The sequence below is a fragment of the Stegodyphus dumicola genome, chromosome 3 (assembly GCF_044657685.1).
Source record: "Stegodyphus dumicola isolate Sdum_Otavi_A_Nest chromosome 3, ASM4465768v1".
Lineage (NCBI taxonomy): Eukaryota > Metazoa > Arthropoda > Arachnida > Araneae > Eresidae > Stegodyphus > Stegodyphus dumicola.
This window is the reverse complement of record NC_140770.1, coordinates 197,966,305-197,986,382: the sequence shown is the minus strand read 5'-3', so window position 1 is coordinate 197,986,382 and position 20,078 is coordinate 197,966,305. Positions and strand designations below refer to the sequence as shown.

Sequence of the window (20,078 nt, the reverse complement as noted above, 5' to 3'; positions counted from 1 at the left end):
TCGCCTTATCGTAAAGTAAACACCTATTTTTCAAACAGCGGATGAAACGGGAAAGAGGGAATTGGTGGGGGAAGGCAGCGAACGAAATAACACTTTTTCGAGCTGGGGATGAAATGAGAAAGGACGAAACGATACTAAGCCAATAAGACAAGATCTGGTATTTTACTTTATTATTTAATTAGTCATCATAAATTTAAAAATTATTTTAATTTTTATTTGCTTTTACATTTTTATTAAATTGTACTTATAAGTATTTTATATTTCAGTTGCTAATTATTATGTTACTTTAATTATTCATTATTTTAATCACTATTTTTTATTATTTTAATTATTAAGTTTTTTAATAAGTAATTTTTTGTTATTTTAATTACTAATTAATGTTATTATTGTAATATTTATTTCCTTTCTTTCTTTATTTTTTATTTTATTTTTTCCTGTTTTCCTGACGGCCTTCCGTAGGCCCTTCTGACTTTAGAAACTAAGCCCTGACAGCAATAGAAAAATTAATAATGAATCCAGTGCACCAAAAAAGAATAGCCAAAATAAAGTGAATTATTTCTACCCCAAAAATGCGACGCAAAACTCCTTATCGCAGCACTACCCAGTTCCCGCGGGGTAGAATAGCTCACGTGATTCAATGCAATGCGAGGTTTCAAGGCCCTTTTTAGGGCCGTAGACCGATAAAATAGGCTCAGGATACGGATAACCGATCGATTTTACCGAAAGTAACGAGTAACGATACGATAGTAACGAGTACTGGTTCACCGAGTAACGAATACATACGGGTACACAATTTCTCGTTACTTCTACAGCACTAAGAGTCAGTCAGGACTTAGAAGAGAAGGGCTAGCTCATAGAGCTTTTCCCCCTGAAGCAGAAAGTGAGAAGTGATGATGACAAGTAGCCATGATGACACTGAGCGCGCCAATATAATTCACAGCTTGGAAATTAGCGTTTTTGAACCAGCGTTTAAAATGAGCTGTGTGTGAAAGATAGCTAGAATTTGGAAGAAGCAATGTTACTGCTTTATGCATTTTAGACTGAACCATTAAAAAATTTAATAATGCTTACTCAATTTTAAAATAATAGATAAAATGTGCTACTCTTTTAACATAAAGTTCCGTGTTTTTTTTTTTTTTTTAAATTTGCAGGTGGTTTTTTTTTTAAATTATTATTATTTAATGCACGTTTATTTCTAATCATTTCTTTATTTGCATGCTAACTGAGAGAATTTTTATACTGCTTCTAAGATAACTATAATAGCAGCTATTAAAATTTACTCAAAAAACAACTTTACATTGACATAGATTTAAACATATATCACATATATGGCAACATTTCTGCTAACCTACGTTTGATTTTTTGCCTAATTGTAAATTTTACATTGTTATAATTCTCTTCCGATTCAATATAATAGATATTTTTTAAATAATTTTGTAATTTATACTTATATCTATATTACAATTAAATAAATGTATATAAAATTGTTACCTTAATTTTGACAAAATAGCTTTATTCAGAGTACCTAAAACAGTTATTTAATTTTTCAAAAGTGTGAGTAAAGGAAGCAGGTCTTTTTATGCCAATTACTTTGATGTTTTATACTATTATATTTTATCTAGAATGCTAATCTAGCACAAAATCTAATCAATAATTAGTTACAAAGGATACAATAAGAATAACTTTAACAAGTACTTAACAAAATTAGTTTGTTAAATACTTGTTATTCTTGTTGGTACTATTCATAATACCGAAGACATTATCGATTAACTCATAGAAGTCAGATGCTTTCTGATTTCCTGTGCGGTAGAGTATACCTTTTGCGGTACTTTTTGAAAATAATGTTTTCTCTGGAGCGACTTTTTGTCTCTCGTTTCCCTTGACCATTAAATAATTCGGTTTTAGTTTGTGACACAATTTGATTTCTTCACAATCTCTATTTAAAACCTCTTTAATAATATCAAAATTTAAAACAGTTACATCTTCTAAAACAAATCCTCTATCTAAAACGCGGTTTCTCAGTAATTTGAGGCAGAGCGTGAAATGAGACCTCTGATTAAAACAAACTGCACATTTTGAAAAGAACCAACTTAGTCCAGTTTAGAGTCATAGCAGAGTTTTCAATCTATATGCATTTCGTCGAAACTGAGAGCGCATATTTTTTCTACAGAATACAAATATCCGCCTCTTTCCTTCTTTAGAGTAAGAACATTACTTTGAATTCTTGGACTACACTAAAATTTAGAAAACACTAAAAAATAAAATAAACACCATTTCTTTAATTTGATAATACTAGGTAAAGATATTCCAATTTTTTTCTTAATTTTTTTTCTTTCCAAAAATCATAGCTTTAAGATGACAGAGCTCTTATGACGATGCAACGTGAAATATTTTCACTAGTCCACCTGATTTTTTTCTTCTTTTTCAGTAATGCATTAATCTGCGTCTTTATAAAAATAGGCTTTAGACATTTTTCAAATTCTCCGATTTGTGTTCCCCCCCCCCCGAAATTTCGCTATTTGAGATTTTAATTTCTGATACCAATTTCTGTCTAGATGTCGTCCACCCTCTTTGTCGCTGAACAAACATTCTAAAATTTTTCTTTCTCTATTTTTCAATACTTTAATACAATTTTCTAAGGATATTATTTTGTTATTCAAATTATCAATGCATTCTTGTTTATCCTTAAACATTCAGGATGATCTACATTTTCATTTGTGAGTTTTATTTCAAAATCATTAAAATTTGATTTATTATTGTCATCATCAATTTCGATTTATTATTGTCATCATCAATTTCGATTTATTATTGTCATCATCAATTTCGATTTATTATTGTCATCATAATTTACTTTCGGCACAGCATTCCATTTCAACAGTTTCTTTTTGTGGCTATCCAAACAAGCGATTTTTCATATCATCTTCATAAATTAGAAAATGTTCATAGAAAATGTTCATATAAAAAATCATAGAAAATGTTCGCTGCAGATTTTTCCGCTCTTCACATTAATAGAATCTTCTCTTTGACATTTGTGTATCCATTCTTTCGTCAAAAGCAAACTCTCATTTGGATCCTTTGATCCCATGAAATAAAATATCTCATCCTTTCATACTTCTGTAAAGGGTACTAGTAGCTCTACCCAGAGCCCTTGAGGCGAGGTCGATGAACTCGGTACAGTAGCGGGGGTGGTAGCAACGCAAGGAAACGGAGAGCGAAGCGATAAGACGTCTATCTCGAACGCTGTCCTACCTCAGAATGAATACACATACACACACAAATATGCTTTCAGGCATATTTTACCTGCAGAAATTTAATTTGTGTTTTAGTTTATGTTAGCAATGATTTAAATGAAAATTTATAGAATGGCACATATAAAAATAAAAGTTAATTATTTTAACGTTAATGATGAACTTTGAATTTCATATTCTAGTAATGTTGAAATTTCTGTGTGTGAGTCATTTCCAGTTAAACTATTTAGAACTGTTTACAGTGGTTCAGGATAGTTAGCATAAAAAATTTCCAGTTCAGAAAATAGTTATGATGATCTAGTATGAGTAATAGTATAAAAAGTATTACAGATATCAAATCTTTTCCACTATAGAATAGCATACACCAAACTTTATGACTATTATTTTTAGATTATGTAATTATTTTACTTTCAGGTTAATTTTGCTTCAAATGAACCGGAATACACCTTGTTAATCCTACAAGCTAATCGCGACATAACAACGGAATAGGATTTCCCCATCCCGATTGAGAACCGCTATTCAAGATTACGTCTATTGTCTGTCTGTCTGGGCTCTTAAGGCACGTCTCAAGCATGTGGACCAATCCTAGAGCAGAAATTTAAAAATACGGAACCAAAAGTTAGAAGTTCTTAGTCGAACGACTCTGGAAAACCTGCATTGAGCGTAATGCTTTTGAGACGTGTATGCGTACATGTAGTTTGTTATCACTGCTGCTGAATCGTTTTCGTTGAGTGTTAAGACTCAGTTATTATAGTTTTTATTTTATTATTATTGAAGAAAGATGGAACCTGAGTTAAATGAAAATTTGCAGTCTCTGTGTTTAAAGTCCATAGCTTGTAATTTTGATAGATTTAATGCTGCATTTTACTCTGAAGAGCGAAAAAGTTTTCTAATGTATTTAGAAATCTTACGTGAGTATCATTTTTATTATTACTCTTCAATTAATTAAAAATTTTTCCCCGTTCAGCTTTTAAGGTGAAAAATTCTTTTCTGTGTTTAAGAATGCAAATACATCAAGATTGCAGCAGTTCCCCTCAAACATCCTCAAGAACTTTTATTCTTTGCCTATTTGTCATGATTGAAATCATAGTATTCCGTTTTTTTTTTTTTTTTTTTTTTTTTTTTAAATCCTATTAACTCTTAAAATTTTCTATGAAGCTTACAGCATTTCCAAAATATCATTCACCTGGCAAAATGAGCACATTGGTAAAGTAGGTTTATTGTAGTAAACTGTTAGTCATCCACCTTTTTTATTTTTCCATAGGAAAAGCTTTTTTTTCGTAGTAGAAACTTATTTCATGACTAGCTTTCCTTTTTAAAATTAAATGTGTTTTTATTAAAAGAAATAAGTTCACATTTAATACTTTTCATCAAAATTTTAATTTTGTATTGTAGTTAATATTGACTTGATATTTTACTTTTTATAGGGACTTATTAAACAAATAATTTTATCTATTAATTGTACTGAAGAAAAGGTGTTTATAATTTTCAAGGTAGGCAAAAATGCTTTAAACGCAAGTAATTGTATGCAAGTAACTTGGGAAAAAAAAAAAAAAATACTTAAAACTATGTAAAATGGATATATTAAAGGTCATGCATTCATTAATTTATTACATGGGCATGGCTCTTACCGAAATACATCAATCAACAGGCAAAGTACTTAATAGTGAAAAAAGACATTTGTAATAGAAATATTAGTATTCTATATGAATTAGAGAAAATACATATAAGTATATTGTAAACGTAAGTATAAGAATACTAATTGTTATTTTTTAAATGAATTTTTACTTCCCGTTATGTTTAATACATTGTTTTCTGTGCTAACTTGAATTTAATAGAAATTTATTTTCGTATATCACGTTTAACCTGTTAGTTTTATATCTACATACTTATTATCTGTGAATTTTTACTACCATTGTCTGCTAACTTGAAAGCTTGGCGAGTAAAACTGCAACAGTGCCAAAAGGTTCTTTCCCGAAACGCCAACGGGTTCTCTGCGGATGAAAACCCATATATCGCATTATATATAAAATATGTCAAGTAATGAATATCTCTAGAATGTTAGAACTGTCTTCTTGCATAATATAATAAGAAAACTATATCTCTGGATATAAATTGTTTCTGTCAAAAATTTAATTACGTTAACTAAATATGGGTACTTTCTAAGGAGGGAAAAAAAAAAAAAAAAAAAAGAGGGATACTCTTTTTTTTGTCTAATTTTATTAAGTGCCAAGTAACTGTTAAGGAGAATGATTTTTCGGCTCTACCCTAGAATTGGGTGCTTCTTCAATTAGCGACAAATTTTGTTCAATTTTGGTGATGAAATTCCATATCTGGTTACCATAATAGCTTTAGCTTCCTGATTTTTTTTAAGTGAAAATATTTCGATGTGTACATGGACAAAAATAAGGCAGTTCACAATGCCTAGTTTGTTCAATTCTCTTATTTCATTTATTTATTTATTTTGTGAAAATAGATCGTTGTGTACATGGACACCGAGTTTGTGCAATTTTTTGACTTCTTATTTTGGTTTTGTGTAGCGCCTATCTTGAAATTGTGCTGCTTTGTCAGCGGCTCATTCCGAGTGTTGTGATGATTCTCCATCTCGGCATTCTTAATTTTTTTCTTTTAATGGTTAATTATTTTGCTGACCAAGGACAAGACTAGAAAAAAATCTTGTAATTTTTATGTTATATAGATTATGTAGCTTTTCCCGTGTAGTCTGTGTAATTAAATTGTCTATTTAATTTTCAGTGTCTAAATATGCAATATATTATAAAGTTTAGTAAATTGACCTTCTCAAAAAGATATCTAATCAATCCGATAGGGTTTCAATTTTTTTTATTACTTTGAAGAATTATGACATCTAATTTGAGTAAAATAATCCAGTGGGCATTTAGACTAATATTGAATTTCATCTTCCAGTTATTAATATGTAAATAGCATTGTATTTTTGCTGTGATGAGATCCACCTGTTACTTACTTCAGTTGGCTGTGCGTATGACTGGATTGTTAAGTTCATTGCACAGTGTTAAAACAGGAAGCATCTACAAAATCACGTATTTGAATACATGTGGGGTTTGTGTAAGGGGTGCCACACAGTGAGGGGGCGGAGGAGGGTCTGTCATGCCCTGGGTGCTGCCGCAGAGGGATGCCAAATACTTTCCAAGACAAACAAGTTTTTCCAAAAGATTTCAGTTTTTATTTTGATCAATTTCTGGGAAATAAATTTTAAACTAATGATTTTTATATAATTATTTCCTTTCTAGATTTTGCTGATAAACTGTTATAAATAATGTGCGCAGTAAATCTATCAAGCATCTCCGTAGGCAGAACATTCTTCCTTTCTGAACGGTTTATTTTTCTAAAACCAAAATCATGAAATATTTTTATTTTTTTTAGCGAAATGCACGGACAGCTCATGTTTGTTATTTTGAAACTATAATAAACAATGCAATATGGTCTTTTATTATAAGACCTTGAACTATTATTAATTTGGTCTTAAAACTACGTTAATCAACTAGTGACATCAAAGAAAATAAATATTATGGACTTTTATTTGATTTGGTGGAGAATCTTTGGATTATGGTAACTTGGCGAAGCTTTGGCGACCAACCCTGCTACAGCAAAAAAAAAAAAAAAAAAAACTGCTAGTTTTTTTTTTTTTTTTTTTTTTTTTTTGACGCCATTTTGTTTTTACGAAGTAAAGGCATGTTTTTTTTTTACTCAACATTTTTTCCAACAATCTGCTAGCCGAGTTATGCTTATGCTAGAACTTTTATGGAACAAAAGTGCTTAATCATGACGGAGATTAGGTGCGGAATACGGAGAAAGAGTCCAAAACCTTACCAAAATGTCGCCAAACTACCTGTTACCATATTCCAAAGATTAGCCGATTTGGCTCCTGATATCACTCATCAAGAACAAATTTCGCAAGTCTTTAGTTATGTAGATATTGATTTTACCAGCAGAAACGTTTGTCTAAGAATCTTTTTGGGGATTTTTTAAAATGCATGCTAAAGATGCAGTATCAGTTCAAAATACAATTTTAGGAAAATTAAATTCTGATGAGATTTCATTAACAAACTGTAGATTACTGTCATGATGTCAGGTTACATATCTGGCATTCAACAAAGAATTATGGGAAAAAATAATGAAGCGTTATTTGTAAACTGTGATAACCACTTGTTAAATTTAGTGAGAGTTACTGCAGCTAAGCAAGATTCAGTTGTAACACATTTTGGAATAATTGAAAACATGTATCTCTCTTTCTCACGTTTAACATTAACTATGAAACAATGAAATAACATAAAAAAGGAAATTAATCTTTACACTACACAAAGGAAATATCCACTTACCTTATTTACGAATTAACATGTCTTCAGTTAAACAAAATCAATTAACAGCATCCAAAAACTTTCTAAAATTATCTGAACTAGAATCTGTATACTGGCATCGCCATATAAATTCACAAAATAAGAGTAAAAAATATCCTCTGTAGCAACATTCAACTGTATGCATTTCCTACATTTGACCATATGCATTTCCTTCCTGCAAACAGGACACCTAATAATGGCTACTAAGTAAACCTTCATTTACACACCCATCAAGTAAGTCTTTTCCCCTTTCTTTCTAAACCGTACGTACAGAAACTTCAAGTTAATCTTACCATATTTAGCCATTTTAATTACCACATTTAGCCATTGGTCTAAACCACAAAACAAGTAATATACTTCCTAACCAACACACATCCACTGCAATCATGCAATCGATTACGTCATAATAGGGTTTCCGAAACATTCAACTAATCAGGCTACCATAAATGAAACAACTTTACGATAATACAAGAGGTAACCTTCTCTCTACTCTAACCACATTGGTAAATTTTCTCCAGAAGCTTTCATAGATGACTTGTTTTATATTCAAAGCAACTATGCTTTATTATTTTGTTGTAATATTCATTTATTAATTTCATCTTTGGTTTATTCCCAGCTTAAAGAAAAACTTTTCATTCCTGAAATAAGGTGTTCCATTTCTTTTTCTTAAAATTATGTGCCAAAAACCCATTATTCTGTAAGATGCAGTATGCGATATATTTCATGTAAAAAGTTTAATATGCTTCATTCTTCTTCTTTGAAAATATTGTGATACATTTCAGATGCCCGAGTTATTAAATACAGTCAAAAGTCGTTAATTTGGACACCCATAATCCGGAATGATTTATAATCCGGACCTCAAAGCTACAAACTTTCTATGCATGCGTCACATTGACGCATGTTCGTAAGACCTTTACGGCTGCTCACATGCCTGTGCGTGTGCGCATAATATGTTTACGCATGCGCTTTTAATGTATAACGGACGGTATAAGCTAAAATTATCTATTTCAGTTAATGTTGCAGATTGCGTTGTTCCTTAATCTTTGAATTGGATCCGGCTTATTATTTTTTGCAGACTTTTAGAGTAATTTTATAAAAGTAAGCTTGAACTTTTGATTATGTCAAATAGAAAGGATCTACAAAGTGAAAGCATGTTTTGATGTCCATCAAAAAAAAAAAGTGAAATTGCTGCAAAAAATGGATAAAATAATATCCTTTGTTTCTCTAACCATTCCGAAATCTGTTTATCAATTTCGCGCTGCTCTGCGGCGGGGGAGGGGGGGGGGCACCGCGGCGCTCAATGAATTGGAAGTTGATCTGTCAGCACTATCCTTATCTTCAGGGCAGATGTTTTTATTTGGCTTATAATTCCTTACTAAATGTAGTATTTCATCTCAATGTACTCCGTGTTTGATATGATTTAAATCAAATTCCTCGTCATTATAATTCGCTTCCGATAGTTAAGAAAGTGACACAGAGGTTATTGAAAACGAAAACATTTCGATTGACGAATTAGTCGGTATTCTCGACACAGCAATTATAGGACTTGAACAGTGGAACTTTGTAACTGAAGAAGAAAATATATCTGTTTATAGAATTAAAGAGAAATTATTATCACATAAAACGAAGCAACCTAAACAACTTACATTGAAAGAAATGTTTAATAAAGTAAACAAATAAACATTAAGTTTTTTTTTGTAAATTTTGATACCGGTTAGATCATAATTGTTCTTTATTTCATAAATTACGGTTTCATATTTTTAATTTTATAATTTCTGCATGCCATCTTACCAGATTTAAACTGATGATCGATAATCCGGAATCGCCGAAGTCCCGATGAGTCCGGATTAATGACTTTTGACTGTAATAGGTACTTTACCATTATGTGCCTGCAATCTAAAAAAATTTCCTAATTGTTGATAAGGTATGCTATAATTGATTAATCTTTGGATTATGGTAACTTGGTGAAAATTTGGCGACCAACCCTGCTGCAGTAACCTGCTAGTTTTTGTTTGGACGCCATTTTGTTTTCACGAAGTAAAGTTTTTTTTTTTTTTTTTAACTTAACATTTTTTTCCAACAATCTGCTAGCCGAATTACGCTTATGCTAGAACTTTTATGAAACAAAACTGCTTAATCATGGCGAAGATTAGGTGCGAAATTGGGAGAAAGTGCAGAATCGCAAATTGCTTGCTGCAAATTTTTTTAAATTCCACATACACGGTATCCATGTACAGGTTGACACATTTTCACTTAAAAAAAATCCCAGAATTGCACAAAAATGGCATTGCGCACACTCTTGACTTTATCCATGTACACTGCTTAAGTCCTAGCTAGTAACCTTTATCGCCTTATCAAAATGTCGCCAAACTACCTTTTACCATATTCCAAAGATTAGCCCTACAATTTTATAAAAATGACCTAAATAAATATATTAACAAATTAAATAACCGTATTTGCCGACATGTAAGTTGCACCCCTTTTTTTATGCACATTTTTGAAGGATAAAACTTTATTACTGATCAGTATAATGAATAAAAGTAATATAAATACAAAGTAATACTTTCTGTATATACCTAATGTATGAGTTGCTGTTTTTAGATCCTCTTCCTAATTCCACCAAGTTCTTATCATTTTCTCACTTGAGGGGGGCCTGAAAGGCCTCTTTGGAGCCCAGTTTCCATGTTCTTTAGCCCACGCAATCACACGTAGCGTGTATGCTATGTTATAGCAATGCCGACGTTAATTTTGAGCCATAACTTGCCAACAAATTTAAGCAAATTGAACGGTAAAAATTTCACATACTTAAAAGTCATTAAAAAAAAACTGGAAAGTGTAAACGAAATCAGCAGTGATAGTCGATGATAGCACATGCACGTTCTTTGGACTCTATGCAACTTGTAATATTCCCACACTCCGCAAGGAAACATGAAAAAAATCATATTTCCGAATACATCAGATTTCCAGAAATGAGTGTAATCAAAAACTGAGTATCGGCGTATAAGGCGCATCCCGTTTTTCAAACCTATTTTCATAGAAAAAAAGTGTGTCTTATATGCCAGCAAATACGGTAATTATTATGTATTGACATAAACTTCATTGGCTTTTAAAAACATCAATTTTTTTTTTTTTTTTTTTTTGGTGGAAACTTTTCTCTTAAGGGATAAAGTGAAATAAATCTTTTTCATTCACTTTTCGTTTCTTTTGCCATACCAATTCTGCTAAATATGACAGTAAATGTTGTCAGCCAGTTCCATGTTGTTGTTTATTCCCTTTTTTTTGGGGGGGGCTGAACCCCCCCTATTGTCACTCTACTTTCTGCATTTGAATGTTGCTTTCTTGGTGTATAAAGCTGAATTTGTGATTTACTTTGAAGTGGGAAAAGAATGTGTTTTCAAATTCTTTCATTTTATATGCAGCAGTTGGAATAGATAATGGACATTCACATTTTCTTCATTACATTTGAGCAGTCATCTATTTTAATGATTTGTCCTGGTCCCCTGGTCCTCCTATCTTTTTCTGTTCTTGGCCCAAAACATCTTCGTGTGAATTTCCTGTAAATAATTATTTTAGTCAACAACAGTAGTGTGTGACATGTGAAGTTCTGTCTTGCAAATTTAGATAGTCAATTTCATCGACCATAAATAAATAAATCTCATGGCAATTGTGAAGGAGAGATGAGAATACTCAAACCAGTTGTCTTTTCTGATGCTGATTTGATTCTTACAAGCATTGTATCTTTACTTAACCCTATCTTTTTTGATAAATAAAATTTTTATATGGAGAGTGGAGCATTTTTGCTTTGAAAGGATAATACTATTACTATTTGAAAATATGCTATTGGATATGTTTCATTGTTGGAAAGATTTAAAAAAAAAATCGTTGTTGTAGGAAATTTTGAAAGCCAGAGCACTATGAAAAAACAGATGGCCACCACAACATAATAATTAAGGTGTTTACAGGTTTCTTAAGATTTTTTTTTTTTTTTTTTTGCTTCTCCACACATAACTGGCTATTTCTTCAGGAAAATTGTTTAATTACAAGCATGTAGGGGAAAAGGTAGTCTGCAGGTACATAATGGAAAAGTATTGCAGGCACATAATGGAAAATAACCAAAAATATGTATAAATTTCACGAAGTAAAATACTTTTTTAATAATGAAAATAATGCAGTGTCATGAACCATTTTGTACTGGTTCATAAATTTTTAATTTTTTCTTGATGTGTAAAAATATTAATGCTATGATTGTCTTGATAAACATCTTGAAGAAAAATAACTATTCCTTCATCTCTTGATCTCTCGGCAACTTCACCTCGGACATGTCATGGAATTCTTTGCAATTAAAAAAAAAAAAAATTGAGAGGGGTGTCACATGAGTGTTACACGTAAAGACAATTATTGCTAAGATGCCAGCGCTTTCCGATTATATATATCTCCCAGTTTCAACATTCGGTAAAGGTATGGATGTACCATGCACATGTGGATTTACGTGCTTTATATTTAATAGTTATTTTGCTGAATAAAACCCACCATTTGTAAAGAAATAAACATGAGCCATGTTAAATTTTTTTCTTCATAAATATGTTTCTATTTGTTGTTATCTGTAAACAGAACAGTCCCTCTGATAAATGTTTCTTTCCATTCAACGAAGTTGTCAATGGGTTTGAGAATTTTTGTGGAAACATGGATCATCTGAAATTACCAAGAATGTAAGTCTAATTTACGACACCTGCTATTAAAGAAGTATGTGGGGGGAATTATTGAATGATATGGCTATAATAGAAAAGTTTATTCTTTTAGGAACAACAATTCATTCCCACTAAGATCTATTACTTTTAGAAATCTTAAGCAAACCTAGTTTTTATATACGTTGGACAGTAAGATGTTTTCCGAGCTAACAATTAGCTTATGATGGCATTTTTCAGTCTGCAATAAGTGATTGCTTATTTGCCTAGTTTTATTATTATTATTATTTATTTAAAATATTGACATAAGCCAGTTGCCCTTAAAGTTTTCCTTAAGGCTTTTCTTCCCTTAGATAGATAGCCTTAGTGTACTTTGCCATGATAGATCTAGTCAAATCTGAGGTTAGTTCTTTGATATAGCATCTTTTATCCTGAGTGTCCCAGTGTAGTAGAATTCAGTGTATCGCACTTATAATCCAAGTCATTCCGAGCTGGGACAGCATTCGAGCTAGACGTCTTATCGCTTCGCTCTTCGTGTCCTTGACGTTGCTACCACCCCGCTGCTGAATCAAGTTCATCGATCTCGCCTCATGGGCTCTGGCTTGCTTCTTCTTTTGCCTTGCAGAAGCATCGTCTTACCTCCACTGCTGCATCCTTTTTCGCTGGATACAGCCTCTAGTTAGGCTTTTTTTCCTTCGAGTACAGCCTCTTGTTAGGCCTTTTTGCCTCACATGATTAATCAATATGGCACAACAAACACAAATTAAACTAATAATAAAACAAACATGGAAAATTCACCTCCAAACTCAGAAAATCCTCATACATCTCAATGATGAACCTGACGTTCTCCAAATATTAAGTCACATTCATGATAGCGCCACCACAATTGACTTCTTCATTTCAAATAACATTACTAACAAATGTAATATCTGTGCTATTCCAGCCCTCTCTTCCGACCACAAACCCATTGTATTTGAAATCCCCATTAATAAATACCTCTCCTCACTTGACAGAAGTATAGGAGTTACAAATTGGATCAAATACTCTGAAATTCTGAATAACTGCATACAAGGAAACCCATGCATCAACAGCAAAGAAGAATTAGAGCAAGAAGTCTAAAAATTTACCAACTGCATCAATTCTTCTTTAAAGGAAGCCATCAATACTTTTTATGTGAACAAGCTTTTCCTCCCCCTACCTGCCAATATAAGAAATAGTATTAAAGAGAAAAACCGGATCCGTAAAAGATGGCAAACCACCAGGGATCCACAACTCGAACACAAACTATATGCAAAAAAAACAACAGAAGATTCAAGAACTTCAAACACCAAAAAAAGGACCAATTTCCTAAATAACCTAGAAGACGATTTCCTATTTGACATTTCCCACAAATTCAAGAAACCTTATAAACCTATCCCACCTATCCATGGACCTAGTGGAATTTCATATACAGAAGAACATAAAGCTAAATCTTTTGTAGACTATATGGAAGATACAATCATTCTTAATTGCACTCCATACGACAATAGCCATATTCAGCGGGTCAGCCTGGTGGTCAATAACTTCCTTAATACCCCTGCTCGATACAATTTCACTTTCCTGACTACCCCAACACCATCCCCTTACAGATGAAGAAAGCCCCAGGGCATGATGGCATCTCGACCAAAGCACTGAAACATCTTCCGATCAATGCTATTACCTGCCTAACTAAGATAATCAACAACATTATCAAATCTGCTCGGAAGCAAGCTATAATAATTGTTTTTGATAAACCGCAACAAACTCCCACCTTCCCACAGAACTATCGCCCTATCAGTTTACTAAGCTATATTTCTAAAGTTACTGAGAAAATTCTACTTTTCCTCATCCAAAGAATTCACCCTTCCATGAATTTTCTCCCAGAAGAACAATTCGGTTTTTGCAATCATTATAGCACTTGCCACCAACTTCTTAGAGTTATCAACATTATCATTGAAGGCTACAACCGCTACTACCGACCAGTGCCATATTCTTGATATCGCGAAAGCTTTTGACAGGGTATGGCAACAAGGCCTTTTTAAAAAGTAATCACTCTCAATTTTCCAGATCATTTTATTCGTTTTATAGCCTCTTTTCTCAGCAACAGAACATTCAGAATCAAAATCGATACTGATTACTTAACCACCAGAGTGATCAAAGCTGGTGTCCCACAGGGGTCTTCACTTTCGCCCTACCTTTTTAATATTTATACACAAGACCCTTTTGTTCATCTTGCATTCTTTGCCATTGACACCGCCATACTTACTAAACCCTGCACAGCAATCTCCGTAAGAAACCAACTCCAAAATTATCTCATAAAACTGGAAAAATGGCTCACCCGGAGGATTAAAATTAACACTGACAAAACCAAGGCAATAATCTTTCGTAAGGGAAACATGAAATACTATCCTCCACCCCCTGAAATATTTGAAGAAGAAGTAGACTGGATTAATGAAACCAAATACCTTTGAGTCACCCTTGATCAAAAACTTACCTTCAGAACCCATTTCCGGTCCGTAGTACAAAAATTTAAAATCACCACAGCTACTATGCGACCTCTTCTTGGTAGAAGAAACAACTTATCTACTACAAACAAATTAATTGTATATCCCTCCATACTTCGTGTAGCCCTCCTTTATGCAGCTCCAATCTGGGGACATGCAGCTAAAACCAATATTAAACAAGTACAAATTCTGCAAATTAAAAATTTTATGAGAAATTATCAATGCTCCTTGGTATATACCAAACATCTACATTCACAGAGATCTTCAAATCGAACTTATTCAAGAGTATATTAAACTATTAGTGGTCAACTTCTTTTATTCAGTACAAACCCACAGTAATAGCCTTATTAGCACTCTCTGACACTTCCCGCATCCCAGTGAAAAACATCGGTATGTGTGACATGTGACATCCTACCTACATAAGAATTATAACCTTAATTGACTCATTCATGTTTAACTGACTCTGCTGTCTGTCATTCGCTGCTACATCTTGTAACGACAGTGACCTCAACCCCACCCCTTTTTGCCGCCGCTAGCGTGGACCTGATTCTCTTTTTCTCCCCTCCTACCACACTTCTGTTCTTCCTTCTCCTTCCAGATTCTTATCAAAAGTCGAGTAAAAAGGTGTTCCTACATCTTGACTAATGAGAATGAAATACTGTTGCGTTTTTTCCTTCACGGGTTCGTGCAAATTTGGAGTGAATAATGACAAGACTTCTTGATGAAGTATCGAAGCACACTTTATTTAGCAATATTAATCAGGACAGCTCCAAAGTCACATTTTACAGTCGTTGAAGATCTACCATACACTCGCTGGAACAATCAGTGACACAGTCTTCAGGTTATCAGGCTATAATGGTGAAGACAGCTTCACTGCAAAGCCCCAGAGTACAGCTCCCGACTCTGCTCGGTCATTCTCGGAACTCCACATACTCTCGAGACTCTCCACGCTGCAACTCGCAACACACTTGACGACACACAGAGCACAGCTCCCGATTCTTCGGTTTAGTTGTTTCTGGAGCTCAACACACTCTCTCTACGATGCACTAACAGCGATACACTACGAGACTCTTTTGGTGCACTCGGCACTTGCTGCCCGGCTGTCAACTCGATCGACTCCGCAGGGATTGACTCGCTAGACAAGACACCAACTCGATACTATCTCGCTACCCGGACGAGGCACACTCTGACTGCGGACCAGCAGGGTTTATATAACTTTCGGCTTGTGTTCGAGAACATTCTGGGCTAAACCAATAAGAATTCATTCCAGAGGGTTCTCCATCCGTCCATGTCACCAAGTGGGCGATTTGTGGCTACCCTGCCTTCCCTTGCCATTTTATGGCAACCCTTTGCGGGGAAGCCATCTTACCGGGTCTGTACATTTTGTAACATTGCCCCTTCCCAAGGACTGTACATCCAGGGCAATACATCCCTTAGTCAGAAGCCAAATTTGATACAAATAAAACATAATAAAACAAACAAATAACACAACTAAAGAAACAAATATTTACACTATGTACAAGTTATATACACAAATTAAACACATAAAAATTTTAAATTGTACAATTTAAAGTTCAGAAAGAATTTCAGTCTCAGTCTTTTCATTATTTATACCCGGCTCAAATACTTTTCCACTGCAGTTCTCAGATGCATTTATGTTTTTCATGTCAGTCTGAAGATTCAGTCCTTTCAGACTTTTCATTCATTGGAAGATTTAAAACAATTTGTTCACCACTCTGTAGTTCATTCGCAGTATGCATACAGTTCACCTTGATATTTTTTAGCAATTGGTACATGCTTATTTTCCGAAAACCAGTTCTGATGTTTGTATTACAGTCTCGAACGGAACCCGATTCTTCACAAACACAAGTATCTAGGTTTGGAATCAAGTCCTTGTCTACAAAATCTGCACTATGAGATGCATTCCCAGTTTGCAAAGTGGGTGAATTTTCTTGCAGTACTGGAGCACACTACTTAAGCTGCATGTCAGCTTCTCCCATCTCTGCATCACTTGCAGTTTCAGATGGTTCAACACCTGCTGCCTGCGACTTCGTAACTTCACTATCAGTTTTGATGAATTTAACAGTCGCATTTTCATTTTCTTCCTTTTCAAACACTTGAGAATCAAAAGCTTCTTTCCTGTCTTTTATTTCTTCATGTTTTCATTCTTTTTCTTTAATCCCGTTAGATGTTTCAGCCTTAATTTCTTGATCTTTCTCAGACAATTCATTAGCTACTTCCTTCTTTTCTTCATCCTTTGATTCTTCAGATGCCACTTCTCTCATTTTCACATCGTCTTTTATGCCTCCAGTTTCTTCTATAAGCTCCACTTTCAGCTGTTGGAGTTGCTCTCGCACATTTTCTTGTCCGCCATTTATCTCTTCTCGTCGGCTTTCCTTCTCTTCTAGTCTGGCTTTGATCTCAGCTGTCATCTCTTTATATCCAGCTTTTATCTCAGCGTATCCGGCTTTCAACTTCTGTCCGGCTTCCATCTTTTCTTGGGATTCAGCAAAGGCAGTCACAAGCTGTCTTAACCCTTTAAGGTACGGTAGTCGCACCCTGAAACCACCAATTTTCAAATTTTTTCCTCCTCTTCTTTCCCAAAATTTTGATTGATTGATTACTAAACCCATTGATTACTGATCTTTTACCTCTAAATAACACAAAATGACTACAGAATCATACATATTTTAGGTCTTAGTACTTCAAATCGGATGCCTTTTAAAATTCGTTTTCAATGAGACAAAATAACTTCCTTTTATTAATATAAGCAACTTTAAATTTCAAAAGTTATTCATCGCAAATCATGATTTCTATCACAAACAGTAAAAAATAGCAATATTTAAACTGCATATATATAAAAAACCCTCTATATGTATGGCATTTGCTATATCGTTTTAGGGCGCAACCACTGCGCCCTCTAGAGGCTTGGTGGTTGTGCCATGAAACCACTGCTCTTTACAATGGCGTGTCCTTGCTTCTCAAATAGGAATGTTTATTTTTACCCTTATTGCTTCTCAAATAGGAATGTTTATTTTTACCCTTATATAGATAAGGGTTTTTAAACCACAGAGTTATTTTATTACTAAACAATACATGCACCTGCCCAGTATTTTTTTCCAGACACTTCTTTGACCTCAACACACTTGCTCCCCAAGCTAGTATTGTGATTTTATAAACTATTTCTTGTGGTTGAAATTTAATGCAAATACACTTTGCTATAATTGAAAATAGAAGGCGCATAAAGTTTTATTTAAATTAAAAATATTTTCTGAATAGTTTGGGACGAAATACGAATAAAATAAGTATGAATGGGAAACGAATGATCCATACCAAAGCCAAAAAGACCAAGTCCCCCCCCCCATTAACATAAAAAACCACAAATTTCATGCGTCAGATGAAAAGAAACTAAATAATGTTGGGCATATACCAGTGAAATTTAGATCCAGGCTGTGTATATTTTGTGGCACAAGGAAGAAATCTCATAGAATATACATGGGCGAAAAAACATGCAATATGGGTCTATGCATGTACCAAAAAGACAAAACATATTTTGTACAGTGTCACAAAAAAAAATTTGTTCTTCGAAATTTAGGAAAAAAAAGAGTATTTTTTTATCCTTATTTTACTGAGCTTTTTTATCCATTTAGCCAAATGGCCTTATTATGTAGGTAGTTATATTTTTACTGCAATAGAAAAATTACATAAATGTTTATTTTTGAATTTCTTCTGATGAGTTACTTTGTAAATTAATGTAAAAAAATTGTATATAATGCAATTCTTACATACATTTTTTTAATTCATAAATTTCGTCATTTATTAGAAACACCCACAGATAAATTCAGTTTTTCCCCCTACTACCTCAATAAGTTTCAAAGTTCTAGACGCGCGGTGGTTTCATAGTGCAACCACCACCCACGGAACAATGGGCAAGAGTAGATTTTTTTAAATTCATATATTATTTGTCTTTAGGACCATAATCTTTAATTTGTAGAGTTTTTAGTTTAAAAAAAATTATAAAAATAATATAGCGCGTATCAAAGGATTAATAGATCTCCCATTAGTCTTGTCACTGGCATTCACCCTCAAATTCCACTTCTGACACCAGTTGTTGCGTTTTTTTCTTCACGGGTTCTTGCAGATTTGGAGTGGATAATGACAAGACTTCTTGATGAAGTATCGAAACACACTTTATTTAGCAATATTAATCAGAATAGCTCCAAAGTCACGTTTTACAGTCGTTGAAGATCTACCATACACTCGCTGGAACAATCAGCGACACAGCCTTCAGGTTATCAGGCTATAACGGTGAAGACAGCTTCACTGCAAAGCTCCAGAGTACAGCTCCCGACTCTGCTCGGTCGTTCTCAGAACTCCACATACTTTCAAGACTCCACGCTGCAACTCGCGATGACGACACACAGAGCACATCTCCCGAGTATTCGGTTCAGTTGTTTCGGGAGCTCAACACACTCTCTCGACGATGCACTAACCGCGATACACTATGAGACTCTTTCGGTGCACTCGGCACTCGCTGCCCGGCTGTCAACTTGATTGACTCGCTAGACAAGACACCAACTCGATACTAACTATCTGGCTATCTAGACGAGGCACACCCTGACTGCGGACCAGCAGGGTTTATATAGCTTTTGGCTTGTGTTCAAGAACATTCTGGGCTAAACCGGTAAGAATTTGTTCCAGAAGGTTCTCCATGCGTCCATGGTATATCGCCAAATGGGCGATTTGTGGCTTACCGGGCTGTACATTTTGTAACAATACGATCTGTGTGTGATATAATCCAAGTATGAGTAGTCTTTACATATTTTCGAAGACTTTTATGCTGGAAAATCAATTATAATGGCTAATCTGAACAAAAGTATAATACTATATGTCATGTATCTGGCAGCGGTGAGCCAATCAGCTGCCTGCCAGAGCCCAGCAAGTGAGAGAGACAAGAGTTGCATATTATCCTCAGAGGAGGCAGGTGGTAGATTAATTATGTTGTAGGAGCGAGGTAGTGCTCCGAGTTTGCCATTATTCTTTAAATGTTAATTTCTTTACCATTATTCTTTGAAAGTTAATTTTTAATAAATGTTGGTGTCGTTTTCCTTATGGTGCCTTATTCATCCGTAAGGTCATTACAGCACGCTCTCTTACGAGAACCAGAGCTAACGAAGCCGACTGGATTTTGGAGAAAAGGTGAGAAATTTTTGTTGTAACTTTAAGGAAAATTTCTTCTAAATATGT

The 20,078-nt window shown here is 33.9% G+C and overlaps 1 protein-coding gene across 1 annotated transcript in view; it reads left to right on the top strand.

The window, feature by feature from the left end:
- Positions 1–3,873: 3,873 nt before the first annotated feature.
- Positions 3,874–20,078, top strand: part of LOC118192063 (uncharacterized) — a 28,831-nt gene continuing 12,626 nt past the window's right edge. The window contains exon 1 of the mRNA XM_035362955.2: positions 3,874–4,159. Coding sequence (XP_035218846.1) covers positions 4,030–4,159 — 130 coding nt within the window. The 5' untranslated portion in view covers positions 3,874–4,029. The remainder of the gene's footprint in view (positions 4,160–20,078) is intronic.